General features: G+C 40.8%; 1 protein-coding gene across 1 annotated transcript in view; it reads left to right on the top strand.

Moving 5' to 3' along the window:
• LOC137278187 (galactocerebrosidase-like) overlaps window positions 1–23,215 on the top strand; it is a 52,652-nt gene that overhangs the window by 5,713 nt on the left and 23,724 nt on the right. Inside the window, exons 2-8 of the mRNA XM_067810385.1 lie at window positions 2,483–2,551; window positions 2,752–2,815; window positions 4,891–4,979; window positions 5,879–6,043; window positions 10,940–10,978; window positions 17,869–17,999; window positions 20,778–20,895. Coding sequence (XP_067666486.1) covers window positions 2,483–2,551; window positions 2,752–2,815; window positions 4,891–4,979; window positions 5,879–6,043; window positions 10,940–10,978; window positions 17,869–17,999; window positions 20,778–20,895 — 675 coding nt within the window. The remainder of the gene's footprint in view (window positions 1–2,482; window positions 2,552–2,751; window positions 2,816–4,890; window positions 4,980–5,878; window positions 6,044–10,939; window positions 10,979–17,868; window positions 18,000–20,777; window positions 20,896–23,215) is intronic.

Below are 23,215 nucleotides of genomic sequence, written 5' to 3'. Positions count from 1 at the left end.
AATTTTCCTGTGTTAACAGACTTCAGAACATCATTACTATATGTGCAAGATACAAAGTTCTGCAAATTGTACCTTGTGGCATTTCAAAAATTATTGATTAAAAATCATTAAAATTATGCAAACAGATATTTTGTCAGTAATTATGCCATGTGATATATCCAATGAATGCTCATCTCACAGGGATTTTAAATGTAGTGATATCATGCCTTGTGGCATTTTCAAATGGCTGCCAGTTTCAAAATGGCCACTGTTGTCCAAAAAATAATCAAAATAACCTCACTTAAATATTTCTGTTTAAATAACCAAATCTTTGAAAGCCCTTCTCACAAGGATTCTAAATATTACTTTTAATACCACACATGCATATAAGACAACGAATTATGACATGACAACTATACTTTTGATGCTTATGCTTTTGGTAACCAGATGTTAAATTAACTTACAAAATGTCCACTATGACTGACATAATACGTTTTTAGCTGTTATTGGTCAACAGATTTCTCAAGAAAGGTGAATTTATATTTTTCAGAAAAAAATAACATTGAATCCATGTGAAGGTGATAAACATTTATGATATGTTGTCACGTAAGGAGTACAGAAAGTGCGCTTTTTTCTGGAAAACAAGGTAATCAGTAGGATGAGAAATTTCATCATGATTTTTTGCAAATACTTAAGTAAATTTGAATTTTCAAGCAATTCAAAGACTTTATGCCAAAAATAAAGTGGATGAAATATGACATTTTCCATATTTTCATTCAAAAATCAGTCCTTTTAAAATTTCATTTTGGAAGTCCAGCTGCCTTAGCCTTTCTTGTACATACTGATCAATATATTTAACATAAAATAAAACATAATGATGGAAAGATGTGGCATTCCAACCTGTGGAAAAGGCCCTACAACTAAGCATGTGGAAGTTTGTGAAAACGGTCTTCATGGTCTTTTTCCAAGCAAGTATATTGAGAGGAGATGGTTACCAATCATATTTTGAGAAAATATGGTAAAGTCAGCAATGTGTGTTGACAGTAGAAAATCCCAAGAACAGAAAGGTGATTAGAATTCACATAATGATCCCCAGTGCAAGGTAAATAATGGATCATGTGGGTAAGACCTGGCATTGTCTTCACGTTAGCAGCAGATCGAATCGTCTTCTGGACAGGCTCATTGTGGCACACTTCCAAGAATGACTGTTGTAAAACAAAATGTTCATTAATATACATAACTTGTGTTCATGTGATTATCGGCGTCATGAGTCTGAAAGCATAGTTTTGTTATGAAAGATATTTCATTTGGGGTAAAATAGATGCATGAAAATGTTATGGCCTGCAAAGTCACTTTTGTTTCACATATGGCACTTACTATGAAAGAAAATTAATTTAAATGTGTTTATGTGTATACTATAATCAATGCAATTAAGGATTTGGAGACTAGCATCACTTCAAGCTGACATACCATGGCTTAACCAGAATAGTGTTCAAAACACCTTGAAGACCAACTACCTCACAGTCACACATACATCTCTCAACATGTGCATGTGACTGCAGACAATATGCCTCTACATTGACACATATATCTCAGGAACATTGATTCATGTACTTTTCTCATTCTCATTTGCTCAGATTGTTTGGGGGCAGAGGCCACTGAGTCATCAAAGGTGACATGATTATCAATACAGGGTTACATCCCTTGGGCCTGTTGTGATCCTATCACCAGTGTTTCAATCAGATTCATAATACTGTCATCTGCCAATCTGTCTAAACTGATAGCATCAACAACTAATCCAGTGTGTATGGTAAACGTCGAACACCAGCATCAACCCATTATTATATTATTAAACAGTGTTCATGCTCATCCATCAGATGTACCTACTTGGTCGTGTCTGATTCTGGCTTTCCAGCTTCATTTGACAAAATGTAGAGCCAAACCCTGAGACATTCAAAACAGATATGTGGCTATCTTCAGCACTAACTTTTGCACCTAATGCCTCAATAATCAACTTGAGTAAACACTGTTATTAATAAGGTCTGTTTACTGCTTTTTGATTATCAAGACATGCTACTGACAAGCAAAGGAATATAAATGAAGTATACCTGAAACTGTGCTTAGACAGTAAGCTTACACAACATGCGCATTATTTATAACTGACCTCAACAGATGGAACAATAGAAAAAAGTTGCTACAAGATTTGTTCAAGGTTGATGTTTCTGAAGATGTATGTGAACTGTAGTGTGGTATGTATAATGCTGAATTTGTAAATTTGTTATGTTTTATACCTTGTAGATATCAAGCTCTACGACATTTTGTTCACATCATGTACTTTATCAAGAATGAAGCTTAGATATGATGAGATCATAATTCATTATTTATTATTACACACAAATAAATTATACTTATTTCGATAATGTTGATAATAGTAATGTTAGCTTCAGAATGGCATGTTGTGTGTATGACAAGCTGCAATGTCATGGTGGTCTTCTTGTTCCAGGCTACATCTAAACTGCTGAAGGCTTATCTCCTCCAACAGAGGAATGAGGTGTTAGATATTCTGTTTAAGGTATGTGTTCAGTCTCTGTTATATACAACGCCTGTGCATTATTGACAGATGTGATAATTGTTTGTGCTCAAGGGGTCCAAATCTTACAAGGTAGATTTTTCTGAAACATTGTTTACCAATAATGCCAAATATGTTTGAATCTTGCTGTACATGTTGTAGATGCAAGACAGTGTTGTCATGGTTGTGGTTTGTTTTTGCAGCCCAACTTTGCTGCCTCACTACAGGTTCTGAAGGTAGAGATTGGAGGGGACTCTGAAAGTTCTGGTAGGTGGACTGTTATACGTTATGTATCTCTGTTCTTATGTCTCCATGTTAATAATGAAACGTATAAACACCACACCAGTTCGATATGATGCAAATCGTTATGCAATAAATTACAGTAAGTCATAGTCTTACATTGTAATCAGATAAGAAAAGTAGTGAACTCATAGGCTTAGATAGAATAGAAAATAGTGGCTACAAGGCTTGTAGTAAACTTGTACAAGGCGAATGTATTCTCCCACTGCAGATCTCAAAACCGGTGTATTCACAAACTCAAGGCTAATGTATGAATTCACAATAGTGTTCAAGGCCAGTGTATTCACTCACTGAGGTGTACAAGCCAATGTATCCACTCACTGTAGTGTACAAGGCCAATGTATCCACGCACGGTAGTGTATAAGCCAATGTATCCACTCACTGTAGTGTACAAGCCAATGTATCCACTCACTGTAGTGTACAAGCCAATGTATCCACTCACTGTAGTGTACAAGCCAATGTATCCACTCACTGTAGTGTACAAGGCCAATGTATCCACGCACGGTAGTGTATAAGCCAATGTATCCACTCACTGTAGTGTACAAGGCCAATGTATCCACGCACGGTAGTGTATAAGCCAATGTATCCACTCACTGTAGTGTACAAGCCAATGTATCCACGCACGGTAGTGTAGAAGCCAATGTATCCACTCACTGTAGTGTACAAGCCAATGTATCCACTCACTGTAGTGTACAAGCCAATGTATCCACTCACTGTAGTGTACAAGCCAATGTATCCACTCACTGTAGTGTACAAGCCAATGTATCCACTCACTGTAGTGTACAAGCCAATATATCCACTCACTGTAGTGTACAAGCCAATGTATCCTCTCACTGTAGTGTACAAGGCCAATGTGTTCATTTACTGAGGTGTACATGGCCAATGTATCCTCTCACTGTAGTGTACAAGGCCAATGTATTCATTTACTGAGGTGTACAAGCCAATGTATCCACTCACTGTAGTGTACAAATCCATTCTATTCACTCACTGTGATGTACAAGGCCAATGTATTCACTCACTTTAGTGGACAAGGTCAAGGGAGGCCTGTCAGCACTGCTGTCAGTGTTGTGTCTGTGAATGCTGTTTAGACAGTTGTCAAATGTAAGACATGTTATACTTGGGACTACACTTTACCCCTCTAGCATGTAATCAGGAGGGATATAGTCCTTGCCTCGTCCCTCTGTCCATCCATAATCACTTTATTTCAAGAGCAAAACTAAAAAAACATTCAATACTTTTCAAACAAAATTGGTAGATATAATAAACATAACCTAAGGTGGTGCCTTTTGTTATTTACAGATTTTTGTCATTTTTATCTCCATGACATGTATTGTCATTTATATTTTTCGGGGTTTCCATAGGAACGATTGAGACTTTAAGTCTCAAAAGGTGGAGTGGGCTTTGTCTCTGCTGCACCACTCAAAAACCGTTCAAGATCTTTCAACAGAAATTGGTAGATACATGAAACAGATCCCACGGTGGTGCCTTTTGCTATTTCCAGATTTTTGTCATTTTTTTGGAAATGATTCAGACTTAGTCTGGGAGAGGTGGGCTTCATTTCCAGAGCACAACTCGAAAACCGTTCAATATCTTTCAGCAGATATTAGAAAATTTGAGAGGCAGATCTTGACGTGGTGCCTTTTGCTCTTTACAGATTTTTGTCTTTTATATTTTTCATGATTTCCCTGGAAATGATTTGGACTTCAGTCTAAAAAACATCAAACTGGACTTTAAGTAACTGTCATATGATTTGTTCTTTCAGTGGAGGCAGGGGATATAATCTTTCAGATATGTGGAGGCCGGGGATATATGTCATCTTCTGATGACTCCTGTTTAGTAAAGTACAGATTCTAGTCCTTTTGTTCGGTTGAGTCCTATTCAGGATTCAAACCTTCATTAACAGAGTCAGGCTCCTAACTGGCAGCACACACTGTCAGTCGATTAACTAACTGAACCACTGCGACTTCCAAAAGAACAACCTGTATTGTATTGAGAAAGTGTAATCTATAACCTGGGTTAAAAGACTGTTGTGCCTGTTGCAGATGCCACAGAGGCCTCCCACATGCACAACAGCTGGGATGAGAACTACAACCGGGGATATGAATGGTGGATGATGGCAGAGGCTAAGAAGGTACACAAACCAAAGTTGTGTTCAGATCTTTGTGTGATCCAGGTCACAGAGACCCTCAGTTCTGAAAAAATGTTGTCCTTAGCACTGTCCTCAAACCTGTTCTGTCACTTTCTCAGTTTCATCGCTCACACTAATACTCTTTCACCTGCATCTTAGTAGTCCATTGTACAGATTTATCTGAAGTTTTTGACAAAGTATCCTTGGCAGGAATATTGGGGTACATTGTATTGTTTCATCATTTTTTAACATTGTAATCAGTGCATTTGTTCAAAAAGAAGCATTAAGAAGTTCTTGTCAGTCCTATATTGGGCCTGTTATTAGGAAAATACTTGTCATATCAACAAATTCTTCACCCAGTTGATGGAGACACAATTGTCAATGATTTGATTTTGTTTTACGAACAGTCGTATCGTGACTTCATAATCTGATGCATGCAGTTCACTGAGTTTGAAAACAGTGTTATTAGCTGTTTCTTGTGTTCACTATATATGCATGTATTTTACTGACTTTCGCATCTTTATTTCAACTGTTTTATACATTACATTGTTTGCATATTAAAATTAAACATACTTAAACATATTTAACCAGTTTTGAATGTATGTTTCACTGATTTTAAAAATCGAGTCGTGAGAGTCAGACACCATTTTGCTTTTGTAGTCAGTGACAAGCTTATCAATCTTCAACATAGCATCAAATGATGTTTTGTACATTTAACATGGTTTTAAGATGAATACATGGTATACTTCTCCCTCAGGTAATACAGTGGGATGTACAAATTTTTGTAGCACACATCACCCTCACCTACCAGTGGGGTAACACAACTGCAAAAGGTGTACATCGGGCTGTATTAACCTCAAAAGAAGGTTACAACTTATAATGTTGCTCTCTGGTTGTTTCAGAGAAATCCCAGCATCAAGTTGTATGGCCTGCCATGGAACTTCCCAGGCTGGATCGGCAATGGCACGCAGAACCCATATAACGATGTGAATGTCCTGGCCACATACATCAGGAAATGGGTGCAGGGAGCACGGGATGTCCACAACCTGACCATAGATTACATTGGGGTATGGTGCTACTAGGTTGTCTTAGATATCTACACCTGGATATAGATTACATTGGGGTATGGAGCCACTAGGTTGTCTTAGATATCTACACCTAGATATAGATTACATTGGGGTATGGAGCCACTAGGTTGTCTTAGATATCCACACCTGGATGTAGATTACATCAGGGTATGGAGCTACTAGGTTGTCTTAGATATCCACACCTAGATATAGATTATATCGGGGTATGGAGCTACAAGGTTGTCTTAGATATCTACACCTGGATATAGATTATATCAGGGTATGGAGCTACAAGGTTGTCTTAGATATCCACACCTAGATATAGATTATATCAGGGTATGGAGCTACAAGGTTGTCTTAGATATCCACACCTAGATACAGATTACATTGGGGTTTGGAGCTACTAGGTTGTCTTAGATATCCACACCTAGATATAGATTACATCAGGGTATGGAGCCACTAGGTTGTCTTAGATATCCACACCTAGATATAGATTATATCAGGGTATGGAGCTACTAGGTTGTCTTAGATATCTACACCTGGATATAGATTATATCAGGGTATGGAGCTACAAGGTTGTCTTAGATATCCACACCTAGATACAGATTACATTGGGGTATGGAACTACTAGGTTGTCTTAGATATCCACACCTAGATATAGATTACATTGGGGTATGGAGCCACTAGGTTGTCTTAGATATCTACACCTAGATATAGATTACATTGGGGTATGGAGCCACTAGGTTGTCTTAGATATCCACACCTGGATGTAGATTACATCAGGGTATGGAGCTACTAGGTTGTCTTAGATATCCACACCTAGATACAGATTACATTGGGGTATGGAACTACTAGGTTGTCTTAGATATCCACACCTAGATATGGATTATATTGGGGTATGGAGCTACAAGGTTGTCTTAGATATCTACACCTAGATATAGATTATATCAGGGTATGGAGCTACAAGGTTGTCTTAGATATCCACACCTAGATATAGATTATATCAGGGTATGGAGCTACTAGGTTGTCTTAGATATCCACACCTAGATACAGATTACATTGGGGTATGGAGCTACTAGGTTGTCTTAGATATCCACACCTAGATATAGATTACATTGGGGTATGGAGCCACTAGGTTGTCTTAGATATCCACACCTAGATATAGATTATATCAGGGTATGGAGCTACTAGGTTGTCTTAGATATCCACACCTAGATATAGATTACATTGGGGTATGGAGCCACTAGGTTGTCTTAGATATCCACACCTAGATATAGATTACATTGGGGTATGGAGCCACTAGGTTGTCTTAGATATCCACACCTAGATATAGATTACATTGGGGTATGGAGCCACTAGGTTGTCTTAGATATCCACACCTAGATATAGATTACATTGGGGTATGGAGCTACTAGGTTGTCTTAGATATCCACACCTAGATATAGATTATATCGGGGTATGCACCCGTGAAGGTCCCGGGGTAGAATAGGCCTTCAGCAACCCATGCTTGCCATAAAAGGTGCTTGTCGTAAGAGGCGACTAATGGGATCGGGTGGTCAGACTAGCTGACTTGGTTGACACATGTCATCGGTTCCCAATTGCGCAGATAGATGCTCATGTTGTTGATCACTGGATTGTCTGGTCCAGACTCGATTATTTACAGACCGTCGCCATATAGCTGGAATATTGCTAAGTGCGACGTAAAACTAAACTCACTCACTCACTATATCGGGGTATGGAGCTACAAGGTTGTCTTAGATATCCTCACCTGGATATAGATTATATCGGGGTATGGAGCCACTAAGTTGTCTTAGATATCTTAGATTACATCGGGGTATTGTAATAAAGAATGATATTTCTTTTAGAATAACAGGCATATATACCTCATTGACTGCTGTAGTTTGAGGATAAATATTTGTATTAGGTTTCTGGGTTGTTGTCACCATACTCATATAACAATGTCCAGGGCTAGAAGTCATAGTTTCTGTTGTTTTTCTTAGATTTAAATTTTCAATGCTGAAAAAAGGTCAAGTGATCATCAACAGTTCTAAAAATTATTTCGGCAGTTATAAATGTGTGGTTTGGATTTTTCGAAACTGTCTACTTTGAGCCCTGGTAACACATAACAGAGTTGCGTCTTTTGTTTAAACTGAACCATTTATTCAAGTATAAGACATACGTTTCTTTCTAGACTTGCACTTTCCCATCCTCCTCAGCCACAGTGTGCATCTGAAAAAAGAATTTATCTTTAAGATCTAATATTATTCAAAAGCACAAGATTAGAACATGCCGTAACATTTTTAACCCCCTGCAATATTTGTCAAAGCATATTGTATATTGTACATCACAGAAACTGATGCACATGTTGCAGTAAGTGCTACATGTGATCTTCTAACAATTGTGTAGAACGAGGCTCTAAATGTAGTATAGTACACTTACCGAGCCAATTTAACATGATTGCTCTTGTTCAACCGATCTTCAACTCAAAGAAATTGCCTCATATGTGCAACAATGTTGACGTGTGACATCACTACCGATGACCGATTTCTTTCAAAATGGCGGCTTCACTGACAAGGGTACACAGGATTTTGCGAGGACGTTTTCCTTGATTCAGGGATCTTTTGTACATAAATGTGAGATGTAAGTAATCAGAATTATTCTGACTATCTGTGTATTGTTATATGTATTTATTGTTTACATTGCAAATGATGGAAGAAGCCAGAAATGCTGATAAGTACTGTTGTCGTTCTGCGTGATTTTGTGGCAGTTGTGGCATCATGCTGCACAGAGACGACGTTTTTTTATGAATTATCAAATGATTGCATTGTATCTATTTTTAGTTTTTAGTTTTTCCTGCTATGATACTCTTCCCCTGAATACACTAAGTGTATTGAGCCATTGTAAGCAATGAAATTTCCCCAAATGCTACATGGTGTAAAATCGGAATTTTTCTTTGTTTTCATTTCAAACAAACACAGTCTTTCGAGCACAGCCTTCGTTTTCATGCCCAGTATCTTTCGTTTCGTTTTATCCAGACAGGTGGTACTGGTGACAAGGACCATTTGTAATTTGATTCTGAGATATATGAGGAATTCAGTGATGCATTTGTCGCAGCTGACAATGAAATATACATAGTAATAGGCATCTCAATACCGGCCTTAGCGAATCATGATTTTGTAAACACTATCAAATATGGCGGAAAGCGGCTTTGTAAGTGTGTTTTCGAATACATCCCAACCGATTCTAGGTGCATTGGCAACGTTTCAGAATTCTCATTACATGAAAACTTGATATTAGTGATAGGCTATTTTTGAAATTCAGTACTCCCAGCGATTATCCAATTTTCACATTTCAAAACATACAGCAAATAACGCTGTGAATTGCAAAAGGCGACATTTACGATGAAGCCAATTTTGAGAGCACTTCAGTTTTGTCCGAGACAATAGTACATGGTATCAAGAAACAGGAAATTTCCCACAGAATTCACAACTGTGAAGTATATATTTGTGTGCCTGATATATTTAGAATTTTATTGGAAGTGAGGATTGAAGGGGAATGACGTGTGGCAGCTAGGAGGTTAATGCTATAATGGATATGCACCCTAAATACATGTTTGGCTTGTTTTGTTATAATAGTGTGAGCAGTGAAATATCATTACTTGATAGATTTTTCCCTAATAAATATCGATATTTCAGTGTTATTAAGAATAAATTCATCTATCAGCCTTCATCATATCATAACCCTAGTAAAATTTTGGAAAATTATGGCAAGAGAAGCGTATGAGAAAAGATAACCACGTGGGTTGGGAGGGGGATGGTATTTCACAAGGCAGAACTGTCCACTTATCTAGACTTCCTTCTTTGAAGGATAGAATTACATCCATGTGCCTAGCCCTCCGTGCACTCTTGGGGCAAGCGACAGTTATGCCTACGTTTAATAACACTGGTATAATGGTTTCAAATGTGTTGTACTATACTCAGTATGACAATATTTATGTAAATATTATTATAGGAACAGACACAGAACCCCGTAGGACTGGCAGCCACACGACAACTGTAATGTCATCGAGCGGGAAAGTACTCACACAGGCTATGACATCACATGATGAAGTCATACGCAGTGCACCTCCATTTTGAACTTGTGGGTTAAAACACTGAAAGAAACATGTTTCAAGAGCACAACAATAAGTGTATAATATAATAATAAATTGTATGAAACAAAAATAATGTCAATACTATGAATAAGCTTTATTATATACTGAAGAGATAGATCTATATGGTTATATAGATAGACCTATATACAAACGTTGCACCTTGGTCTGAAATACACGCTGTTACGACGTCCTGGTTACATAGAGTGTAACGTTGTGACAACACCTGTAAATGACATTCTCATAACCTTCAAATGTTTAAAGTTATATATTTTTTTCAGCTGTACATATTTAACAAAGCAAACAAAACAAATTTATTCAAAAGTCGTTCTAGAGTCAATATCATCTTCATAAATAATTACATGGTCAGCTGCAAATGCAAACATCAGCTAATATGTCAAGTAAACAAAATATATAAAACGAACATCCTCACAATGTTATGAGAACGTTGCAACAAAGTATGAAAAATATGTTGCGAAGTCGTCATGGTAACATAATTTGTGATATGACGTTATGCAAGGACGTTCCAATAACGTAACCAAACCATGACGTAAATATATCGTTGGGAACGTTGCGTGTTAGCTGGGAAGGTTGTCTTACATATCCACACCTTGATATAGATTACATTGGGGTGTGGAGCCACTAAGGAAACAGGCAGATCCATCAAGTTTCAATAATAGTGATGCTATTCAAATGCATTATACATGTACAGAATGTTCTCTCACTTATGAATTCTTGTGATGCAGGTATGGAATGAACGAGATTGTAATACCACATACATAAAGGTAAGTATCACATGTCTCAGTAAACTGTCACACTGGATTTATTCATGTAAACCTGTAGGGGAAGGGCAGGTTAGTTGAACTGGAAGCTGTGGAAGCTAAAAAATAATCAGTACAATTCCTGTGTAAAGTGCAATGTGTTCATTAACTATTCAAGCAATTATGCTAGTAACTTCTACCAAGTATGTCATGTACTTTTCTTGTTATAATTACGTTAAAAACTTTTACCTTACCATGAGGCCATAGCATATGACATCAAGCTTTGCTTAGTAGGAGATCTGACAGAGTTGAATTCCTATTCAGTCTTGAATGGCTCCCTCAATCGACAACTGTCATGATACAGAAGTATCTGGATCTCCCCACTGCGCATACATGCAGACTCCACGAGAACTTCACTTTTACAGCGTGGTCTGATCAAGACGTGTTTGGGTTGCTAGATATATTTTGTCCAGCTGATAAAGTTTGACTGTACTACGCTTCCTCTCTGATTCCTCTCAGGTTCTTAGTGTGTGGTATGTATATTTTTCAATCTTTGTGTCGATAATAACATATATTTTCGTTATTTTACACTTGTCCGCTACCTCGTAAGAGACATGGTAGCGTGTCTCCTATTTACGTTGTTGCCTCCGTAATTTTTACCGCCTCAGTTTCATTTGTCGGCGGATTGTTTCTATTGATAGTTATGTCCACTGTATCTAAGCTTTGTATTACTTAGCACTGTATTTAGTGTAAATTTTGCTGTTCCTTTTCGAAGTGGCAGCTATTTCACTTGTCTGTTGCAAACAAGCTGCTGCACGTGTGAATGGAGCAGTCCATTACATGGTAAGGGATATTTTGGTTTTATGCTTATTATCACATTTTTATTTCCGTTTATTACAGTAGTTGTGCTTGACACGCCATTTCTTTGAGGTTTGTAAAGGCTTGAAGTCCGGCAAGGACCCCGCACCCATATTGTCCGGACTGTGCTAAAGTATCCTATGCATCCTTCTGCAGCACTGTACAGCGTGTTTGGGATTTTCTATTACAGAGTTCAAGGCATTTTTGGCCGTGGTGAGGATAACGAAGACACAGAAATTACAGAAAATGTCACGTTCTCCTGCATCCTCATCTGGATCGAAAGTATCTCTACCCTGTACACCGGAGATGCAGACAGCGCTGGAGATACCTGGGGCTCTGTTGGATACTTCTGCTTGGGTGGAGCTGACACTTAAACAGAATCTTGCAACACTTCCGATGCCAATTCCAATGCCAGGAGGTTGGGTGGATTTGTCGAGGCCAGACGCTTTGGCGCACCTGGAGGTGCAACAGATTTTGAGAGTGCTACTTGTACCTGCCCCATCGATGACGCCAAGCATATCTCAAGAACAGCCGGCGCCTCCGACCAGAGCTCCTCCACTGATCGCGGGCATTACAGAGGCGATGCCGAGAGAGGAGCCGATTATCGCCGCCAGCGCCTGTGGGCACATCCCAGCCTACAGATACACTTGGCTTAAAGAAGTCAACGCCAGGGTCAGGTGCACTGGCGTTTGGAGCGCCACGGGGCAACCAGCTTTTACCAGTGATAGAGTGAGAACAAGACGATTGGGCGTCAGGAGGTCAAGATCCAGAACCACCCGGAGCAGTTCATCCAGCCTATGTCGGCGCCGATGGTCGTTGTCTAATCACCGGATCATTGGGTTAGATACCTCCACTGGAGAAGGAGAAGCAGACAGTCGCGGACACGATGGGCATCACCACCTCATGTCAGACAGTCGGCGTACAGACAGAGCACAGATCGGGCATCTCTTGGAATATAGATGAAGAGCAGTACTTCTCCTCTGACTATGAGGAGGACCCCGCTCATATGCAGGAAGAGGAAGGTTCATACCTGCCACTGTTGGCCATGTATGACTAGATAGCGGACAGGCTCCCGGATTGCCCTTCCTCAGCGTCAATGGTGGACAGCACCAAGACTATTAAAGTGGACCCAGAACTAATGATCCCGCCACATCCCATGATGGCTAATGCCCAATCCTGCCAAAATGAAGACTTCGCCAAGCTGTCGCTGAATTCTACAATCAGGGCGCCTAAGTCTAAGAAGCAGGACTACAAGGTACATAGTCTCGACTTTGCGGATTCTGGGGCGGTGTTGGATGAGGCCATTAGAAGATTTCTTCCTTCACCACCTATGAGGTCCAGGACTCCAGGATGCAAGCTATTGCGGCACATCCTGAAACCAGTCTCAGCTCTAGCATCAGCTACATCAGCAGCGACTGTGGACCTGACGGAGTCCCAATTGGAGCACTTGACGACGTTTTTGTGGCAGGGAAGGGTGCCTGTTGGGACATGTCCGCACGGCTACCCTTAGGCATTTCCACGGCCCCATTGCTATTTACCAGATTCACGACTTCCATCAGTCGGTTCTTCATCTCAGGCAGGTAGAGTTCGACCAATACATAGACGATTGCTTACTCAACCAGTTCGAACCTCAGTTGCTATGCAGACAGCTAGACGTTGCCATCTGTCTCCGAGAACAGTTAGGGTGGATAATCAACCGGGAAAAGTCGCAGTGGCATCCCATGCAGGAGCTAGTGTTTATCAGGGGCCTGTTCCAGACACAGTACGATCGTGTTCAGATCCCTCTCAACCGGTGGGAGAAGATTTCCCGGTTGGTAGCCAGGGGACTGTCAGAGCCGTTGCTTCTCAGGGAGTGGCAGTCTCTATTGGGCCTTCTGACGTCAGCACAGGCCTTAGCACCAAAGGGCGCCTGATGCTACTTCCGCTACAGAGGAACCTCCTCCTGTACCAGGCAGACGCGCCTGTTGCTTCCAGTACATCTGCACCAGTACCTGTGGACGTTTGAGTCGAACGGCTGCGACGGAGTTTGCTTGACCGGGTTTGTGCAGGACCACGAACTATTTGTCAACACACACTCCAGGGTTGGGGTGCACACCTTAACGATCAGACAGCCTCGGGGCTCTGGTCTGACGTAGAAGCAGGGTGGCACAACAATCTTTGAGTTTGGAGGCAGTGATTCTAGCTGTAGACCACTGGGTGCCGCTACTACACCACTCCAACCTGTTGATTGTTTCAAACAATGCGATTGTGTTATGGCTGATTTTGAGACAGGGGACAACCAGGTCCAAGTACCTGCTGGATCAGATGTTCCACTTAGCCAGCGTTCTAGTCACAAATGGCATCGAGGCCAGAGCTCGTCATATCCCAGGTTGCAGGAACGTCCTAACTGATGCACTCTCCCGACCCGGGAAGCCGTTCCCAACCATGCTTCACCTGGAGATATTTCAGTTCATATGTCAGGATCACGGGTGCTAGTACCAGTGGTAGTGGTGAAACACAGACGCCCCCGCCACCCCGGCAGAGGGAAGGAGAAGCGCCCCTATTCGAGACATTGAGGGTGTTACCTGTCACGACTGGGACCTCCCGCCCCCAGCCATGCCAGTTTTCCCTACACCGCTTTCAGTGTACGTGTCTCCAATACCAGACGCGGCAGCTTGGGCTGTCGACTCTCTCATGGGAGGGACTGGGTGCATATGCCTTCTCTCTGCCAGTGCTAGTACCAGCTGTAGTAGTGAAAATCAAGCTCGCAGTGAGGATCCGTCTGCTTTTGGTCGCGCCCAGGTGGCCAGCAAGGTTGTGGTTCCCAGAGCTGTGCCGCCTCGCAGGAAAAGATCCATTCAGGCTTCCGGAGTGGGACCAGTTGCTACGCCATCCCCACAGTCGGACACTGCACCCGGATCCAGTGCAGCATTATCTATGTGCCTGGACCATCTGCAAAGGACTTTGAGGACCAAGGGGAACTCATCTCAAGTGGCGAAGATCATTGCCTGAGCGCACAGAGCTTCCACTCAGCCTTTCTATGATGACAAGTTGGCTACATTTGAAAAGCTCTGTGCCCAGAAATCGCAGGACCCGTTGTTAGCGTCACCCCAGTTCCTGGCGGAGTTTTTACGTTATTTACAGTGCTCGCGGAAACTCAAGGGCAGTACCTTTGGGAGTTACCTGTCAGCATTAAACTCAGTGTTAGCTGTCAGAGGAGATAGGAAGGTCTCGAAGATACCAGAACTTTTTGCTATGTTGAAGGCATATTCTTGCCGCCTACATGGGACCTGAACGTCGTGCTACAGCACTTGAGAGGTCGCCCCTATGAACCGCTGGGCAGGGCATCATTTGACAACTTAACAAGGAAGACAGTGTTTCTGTTGGCGCTAGCTACAGCAGCAAGAGTTAGTGAAATTCACACGCTGGATGTGACTAGGGTCCGGTTTGAACAGACCAGACATGGTGCTGTACACTTAGGCTTCTGGGATTTCCTGGCAAAGAACCAGCTTCCAGGTCAGCCAGACAGGTTATTCACCATCCTCCCTCTTACTGCCAACATCAGACCAGAGGATCAGGAAGAGCAGTTACTCTGTCTGGCCCTCAGATTTATGTATCCGGAAGTCCTCCCCTCGTTGGGGAACTAGGAAGAGGATTTCCTAGTTTTCCATGACTGCTAGAGGTGAAGTCACCAGGAATACAGTAGCCTTATGGTTGTGGCAGACCATCCTGGCGGCTTAAGACGCACAGAATCTTCCGCACCTGTCGTCTAACAATCCACACGAGATTTGAGCACTAGCATCAACAATGGCTCTGCACAGAAACTCTACAGTTCCCGACATCATGGCTGGATGCTTCTGGCAGTCCTCTACAATGTTTGCTAGCCATTACTTGCAGGACTTGGCGGTGGAAAATGTGGAGGGGCTGCAGACTTTCTGACCATTCGTGGTGGCACAGCAACTCACACGTCCTCCGCCCTATAAGGTACGATCTTACTTACCTTGGTCTGTAACATCCACATGCTATAGACCTATGGTAAGGTAAGTAAAAATGTGTTAAAATCTAAATATTTTAGATATTTAAATACTTACCTTACCATAGGGCAGTTAGTCCTTCCCAACACTGGATGCTCCTCCCCACTATGGACTCTACGGACCAGGAAGTAAAAGTGAAGATCTCGTGGAGTAGGGAGATCCAGATACTTCTGTATCATTACAGTCATCGAATTTGAGTTCACTAAGCCATTCAAGGTTGAATGGCAATTCAACTCTGTCAGATGTACTCTGACAAGCGAAGCTTGAGGTAACATGCTATAGACCTATGGTAAGGTAAGTATTTAAATATCTAAAATATTTAGATTTTAACAAATTGTATGACAGTGATCTTTTGAGTATTTTACCATCATTGTATCATGATTGAACTTTTTCAGAACTAACTTCAAACATTGAAACACTTAACAGTGTAACATTAAAGAATAGCACTTAGAACGATCAAATTTTCAGACAAGATTTTTGCTCTTGTATGACAGTGACCTTTTCAAATATTTTACTATCACTGTATCATTTTTTAACATTTATCCTTAATTCTCTGAAGACCTCTTCGCCAATCGAGACCATTGACTAACATGCTGAAAAGACAACGATGATGCTTAGCCATGTGATGGTGTTAACTTTTATCAGTGTGGTAATCTGATTTCTGTAGTGGGGTAAGTTGAGCCACCAGGAGCATGGATCAACTTGCCCCACTTTCTTATATAATGGCTCAAAGTACCCCGCATTTAGCCATATTGATATTTTTGCTCTCACTTTAGGAATGCTTGTGTTTAGATGTTTCAAACCTTTCATGAATATACCTAGATAAATGTACTTTACACAAAGTTCTACTAATGGGATCCTTACAATCTGTATACTAAAACTTGTGAGAAGAAGTATATCTGATGAATGGAAATCCACTTTGCTCTCCAAATTTTGAATGTTCAGCTCTGAAGGGAAAACAATATCTGCGTGGTTCATGGCCACTAGAGAAGAGGAGGCAGAATATGTAACCTCTCTATATATGGTATCAAATGTCAAGTGACCCATTTCATTAAGTCAAAAAAGAGGGTGGTTCAACTAACCCAGCAGCTCAACTAACCCGCCCTTCCCCTAATATCCAGTGTCTGATACTGAAGCTGTTAATGCAGGTACAGTAACAATGCTTTGCATACACGTTTTTTACTTCAAGTTGAAGTCTGTTCTCTTCCCATAGAAGTAACTTGTCATATCTTCCTATGAACAGCTGTTCTGATACAGCCATATTTGCTCAATTCTCATAAAATCCCACAGCGTCAAAAAATCACAACACAAATTGTCTTGCTTCTTTCTATCCAATCAAAACATGTGTTACATCGACTAGATCCAACTTGACTAACACAAGCAAATGTAGAGACACAAATATCCCTCATCTGCCGGGGACATTTGTTGATGTGACACATAAGAATCTAATGACAAGCTTGTCCATTGCCAAGGAGGGCTGTTAAGACGCCATTGATCCATGACTGAGTTCTGTCCAGATGAAACATTTGCACATCGTGCTGGGGTAAAGGTTCTAGTTTTCCAGAAGCATACAGGAATTATGAAGGCCTTACAAATGATCACTTTGGAAACAAGATTGCTGATTGCACAACGAAATCTGATTGCAACCAATCTTGAATCCTGAACACTCACAACATGAAAGGGGTATATTAGAACAGAGGTTTGTAGGAAGATATGACGAGTAGCCTCTGTGGGAAGAGAATAGTTAAACTAACAAAATGATTACCTACCTATATTGTCTCCTCCTCATGCAAATATTGTGAAAGTGTTTTGTAGATATTTTGTATCATTTAATCAAGGCATAAAATGGCATAAAAATATGTCTGTTTCAAAGCACAACAACCATGAGACATTTTCATCTTTTTTCATAAATAATATGTGGACTCCTTAAATTAACGAAGTAATCTTGAAAAGGAACTGTTTGGTCCATTTAACTCACACAAAGCTTTTAAGAAGAAAAGACTTATTTGTACACAATATCATGATGTGTTATTTGTTTACCAGAGGTTGAGACAGGAACTTGATGAGCATGGGTTCCCGCATGTGGGTATTGTGGCAGGAGACAATGGAGCATGGGGGATAGAGAATGACATCCAAACAGATCCAGATCTGGCTTCAGCTGTGGACGTTATTGGGTAAAACTTAGAATTCTTAAGGTTTTTCTGACAGGACATGAACACATCTTTGATACATTGAGCTGCTCATTGTTGCCGTGTATTGACAAGGTGGAGACAGCTGCCTTGTACCTGCAGCAGCTGTCATGCATCAATATACACCACATGAACCTCCAACATCTACTTATATCAGGAAATATATGTTTCATCTGGCAGCCATATGAACAATATTTAAAATCTACATGTCATCTGACTGTAAGATTTACACATGTGTGAAGGAATTTTAAGATAATGACCACTCTGCATTTACTTGTATTTCACTGGTGTGTAAATCTGGCCATTGTTTTCATGTGTTTTGATTTGTAACAAACAAAAATGCTGTGAATGTAGGAGTGAGGTTAGTTTTACGCCGCACTTAGCAGTATTCCAGCTATATGGCGACGGTCTGTAAATAATCGAGTCTGGACCAGACAATCCAGTGATCAACAACATGAGCATCTATCTGCGCAATTGGGAACCGATGACATGAGTCAACCAAGTCAGCTAGTCTGACCACCCGATCCTGTTAGTCGCCTCTTACGAGTGAATGTAGGACATATGTTTCAATTCTGTATAACCAAAGTTTGGTTTGTCTTGTTTTTAGTACAGCTGCAAATAATTGGTAATTGATAAATGGTGTGTTACAATACTGACATTAAATATACCCTCACATACGAAGTAATGGGGATATATAGCATTCATTCTGCCCGTCTGTCCCCAAACTTCGTCTGGAGCATATATGCTAGGTTCACCAAACTTCCCACGCATGTGACTCATTTCCCATAGATGAGTTTTTAGCTATTTTTAAAGTATATCAGAATTTCATTTTTTGCTGTTTCCATTGAAACGTGACTAGGTGCAAACTATGTTTGGTGGTTATCTTGTCTGGGGCACATCTCTGAAGCTATATATGCTACTTGACCAAACTTAGTACACAAGATAGTCATGACCCGGTGCTGTGCCTTTTGCAATTGTGTTTGCAAAATGTGAAAGTGTAATGATGTGCTTACTACTACACTTGTTTAACATGTATTTCAGTAACGTAACTGTTACATGAGGTTCATTAATGTGTCCAACCACACCTTATTTCACTGACATCATTAGAAACACATGTGATACCCATAACTGACCACGTAAACCTCAAAGGGCTGCACTATTAATGTGTGTGCTTTTCGTAACATTCACATGTTTAAGAAATTCACATATATGGTCTATGGATGAGCATTTGACATTCTGTTTTCTTCAGTAATTGCCTCTTTGTCTCCAAAAGAACTTGGCATTCTGTGCAAATTTAATACTAACCAGTAATGAATTATTCTAAGATGAATATAATAATTAGTGGTCCCATTCATCCAAGCATATAGGAAGGCAGTATTCTGCTTCACTTGCATGCACCAAATACAGTAGATTGCTGTATTGTAAGTCTTGTGGCATCTTGCCATCATGCGAAGAAGATCTATGATTCTGACTCCTGTACATTTTAATATTTGTGTTTTAAATAGCAGATCTTCTGTACACTGTATATGTATGTATTGATGGATGTATGGATGGATGGATGGATGGACCCGTGAAGGTCCCGGGGTAGAATAGGCCTTCAGCAACCCATGCTTGTCGTAAGAGGCGACTAACGGGATCGGTTGGTCAGGCTTGCTGACTTGGTTGACACGTGTCATCGGTTCCCAATTGTGCAGATAGATGCTCATGTTGTTGATCACTGGATTGTCTGGTCCAGACTCGATTATTTACAGACCGCTGCCATATAGCTGTAATATTGCTGAGTGTGGCGTAAAACTAACCTCACTCACTCACTGTATGGATGGATGGATGGATGGATGGATGGATGTCACAACAAACATGGCTTATTTCCAGTAGAAACATAGACTAACAACTAGTCTCTGAAGTGAACATATTTTACTGAAAAAAACGTTCTTAGTGAAAAAAACATAATATAATGAAATGGAGCCCTGAGACTTTCTTCATTTTCAGAAGCTATGGAAATCTAGACTTGCCACATTTTCTAGACTTGCATGGGCTTTCTCGGATATGTATACTTCAGGGTCTGTACGACAGACTAGTAGAAACACAGACAGTTGTATTCAAAAGTGAACTATTTGATCCTTAGATTTTGTACACAATTGTAAGAGTTACCTACCTGAACTGAATTTTCCTCTGCATAAAATCATGAAAATGTATTAATGATTCCCTGTGTAAGACTTGTAAAAGTGTCAACATGCACACCCATGGTTTAAGCTCTTAGTGAATCTGGACATTATTCTATTCAGACGTTTTGTCAGTGTTCATGGTAGAAAATGAAAAATGCTAGTGACTGCAATTAGTTCATGAGCTTACCGGTAGATGACTAAGCAGGTTCAATATTGTGTGGTAAAACAGTGTCTGTATCCTTAGTCAAGTTAAAGATAGAGTAGACATTGTTGATTCATTTGGTTGCAGAGCTTGTTTTTAATAGAAATAGCAAATCAAAACATTTTAGACATGGAAAAAGACATGTCTTAACTTGAGTCTATGCTATGTAACACAGAGTCACCTATACCACCACCCCACCTAGTGGTAGCCAAGTGGTTAAAGTGTTGACTTGTTCAAAAGTACCACTACCGAATACTCACAAAGATAGGTTTTAATGTAGGAGGTGGTTTTAATCGAGTGCAGAGTTCAACACGAAACAAACAACAACAAAACAGAAAAAGATCTTTGAGTTTCATGATACTTGATTTTTCACTGATGTACATATGTCTGTTTTAGAGTTCACTACCCAAGGAAGGCCACGCCTGTAGCAGCAGTGAAGACAGGCAAACTGCTGTGGGCATCAGAAGACTACAGCGCATTTAACAATGAAAAAGGAGGTGGACTGTGGGCCAGGGTGAGTCTCAATCACATTCAACAGCAATGAGGGGAAGAAATGAATCTAGACCAAGGTGAGGTCTGTTTATTTAACCATAAGGTAGAGAGATAGATCTAGGCCAGGTTCGTTCTGTTTACCTTAACTATAAGGGGAGACATGGTAACTTCTGTTTACACTAACTTCAAAGAAGAGAGATAAATCTAGGCTAGAGGGAATTCTGATTAGCTCACCCGTAAAGGGGAACAATGAATCTAGGCCAGGATGAGCTCTGTTTACCTTAGTTATAAAGGGGAGACATTGGATCTGAACCATGTGAGTTCTGTTTACCTTAGCTATGAGGAAAAAAGATTAATCTAGGCCAGGATGAGCTCTATTTACCTTGACTATTCGGGTATCCTCGATATCTCCAGGGTATACATTCAGTTAAATCTCCACCTTACCCTGGATGCATCTATCGTTCGGCCCAATAAATTTATTACCTACCTTAGCTGGCTTTTTATGCAATCAGGTGTCTACGCGGAGAAGTTGAGCATACCTGTCACAACTCACTTTTGCTTTTTAAATTATACTCATGGAAAAATTTAAGGGAACGCATGTTTCTTTGGGAAATTCAATATTTCTGTTTACTAACTTCAGCGTAGTGTATTATCGTTTTCGTGAAGAGCAGTTCACTCAAACTCACCATAATGCTTTCCATGCATGTGCACTACATACTCCTAAAGTTACATGCACTTAGATTTACACGTGACGTGTATGTGCACTGTCAAACACAACGGTTAAAAACATTGTTACCATGGCGAGACAGTACTTAACTTTGGCACAGAAATGGGAGGCAACTGGCATGGTTAATGCTGGAAGCTCATTACGACAGGTTGCAACAACTTTTCACAAGTCTGTTAGCGTGATATCCAGACTTTGGAATCTCTATGGAGCGACTGGTGACGTGAAAATGAGGCATGGTCGGGGACGGAAAAAGAAAACCACCCCACGGGATGACCGGACCCTACTCCTTATTGCTCTGCGAGACAGGTTCAAATCCTCCTCCAAAATCAATACGGAATTCAGGCGAATAACAACCGTCAGAATTTGTTCACGTACAGTGCGTAATCATCTTATATCGGCTGGTCTAAAAGGCAGCCGTCCATTGGTTGGGATCAACATGACTGTGCAACACAAGCGCTTGAGACTGCAGTGAGCACGGAACCATGCAGGAAGAACCGTACCTCAATGGAGAAACACCATGTTAAGTGATGAGAGCAGGTACACACTAGACCATAATGACGGTCGAATTCGAGTTTGGAGACGCGTTCGGGAACGTCACAGTGCCTGCACCATGAAACAGCATGATCATTTTGGGGGGGCTCTGTTATGGTGTGGGGCGGGTTTCCCTTTAACCACAAAACAGATCTTGTGCGTGTTGATGGCAGGATAACAGGTGTACGATATCGTGATGAGATCATGAACCCGACTGTGATCGCTTTTGCGCATACAGCAGGTCGAATGTTCGAGTTCCAGCATGACAATGCCCGCCCTCACATCGCTCATGTTTGTCGGGACAGACTGAGGGCTGCAGGTGTCCGGGTGTTGCAATGGCCGGGCAAAAGTCCTGATCTTAACCCCATCGAACATCTTTGGGATGTTCTAGGCCGCAATGTTCGGGACAGACCTGTTCAACCCAACAATTTGGATGAACTTTTCGTGGCTCTCCAGGAAGAATGGCATAGAATTCCGATTGGTACCATCCGTACACACATTCGCAGCATGCCACGACAATGCAAGCAGTTCTCCAGAGACATGGGGGACACACTCGATATTGATTTTCATCACTTGACATAAGCCTTTTCATCTGTATAAACTTTTCTCTTACTGTTTCAAAGATTAAAAGTCACGGCTATTTCATGCGTTCCCTTAAATGTTTCCATGAGTATATATCTAACTGCTCAGACTTGGCAATATAACTTATGCAGAAGAACTCTGAAAGAAGTATGAGGAGTTCTTCAAACTCATACAATACAAGGATTACTCCCTTATATGGTGCAATAACTGCTCCCATCATCCCGTTCCTGTAATATCATGGCTGACTGCAAGCGCGATATGTCGTTGTCTTCTATATCCATAAGTTTGTGTCAGTGCTGAAACTCGCACTGGTTGCCTTGTTGATAGCATTTCGTGTGGACTGATGAAGACCGCATGGTTGTGTACAGCTTGAGTCAAGAGCACATGGTTTCAGGTACAGTATGGTTTACTGTATTTGTGCCTTGTTTGGATAACAACAGTCTTTGTCATCACTACTACTGTGTTTGAATTGACATTCACTAATGGCGGAACAGCAAAACCA

This window comes from Haliotis asinina, chromosome 3 (assembly GCF_037392515.1).
Source record: "Haliotis asinina isolate JCU_RB_2024 chromosome 3, JCU_Hal_asi_v2, whole genome shotgun sequence".
In the NCBI taxonomy this organism is placed as follows: Eukaryota; Metazoa; Mollusca; class Gastropoda; order Lepetellida; family Haliotidae; genus Haliotis; species Haliotis asinina.
This window is presented reverse-complemented; position numbering and strand designations above follow the sequence as displayed.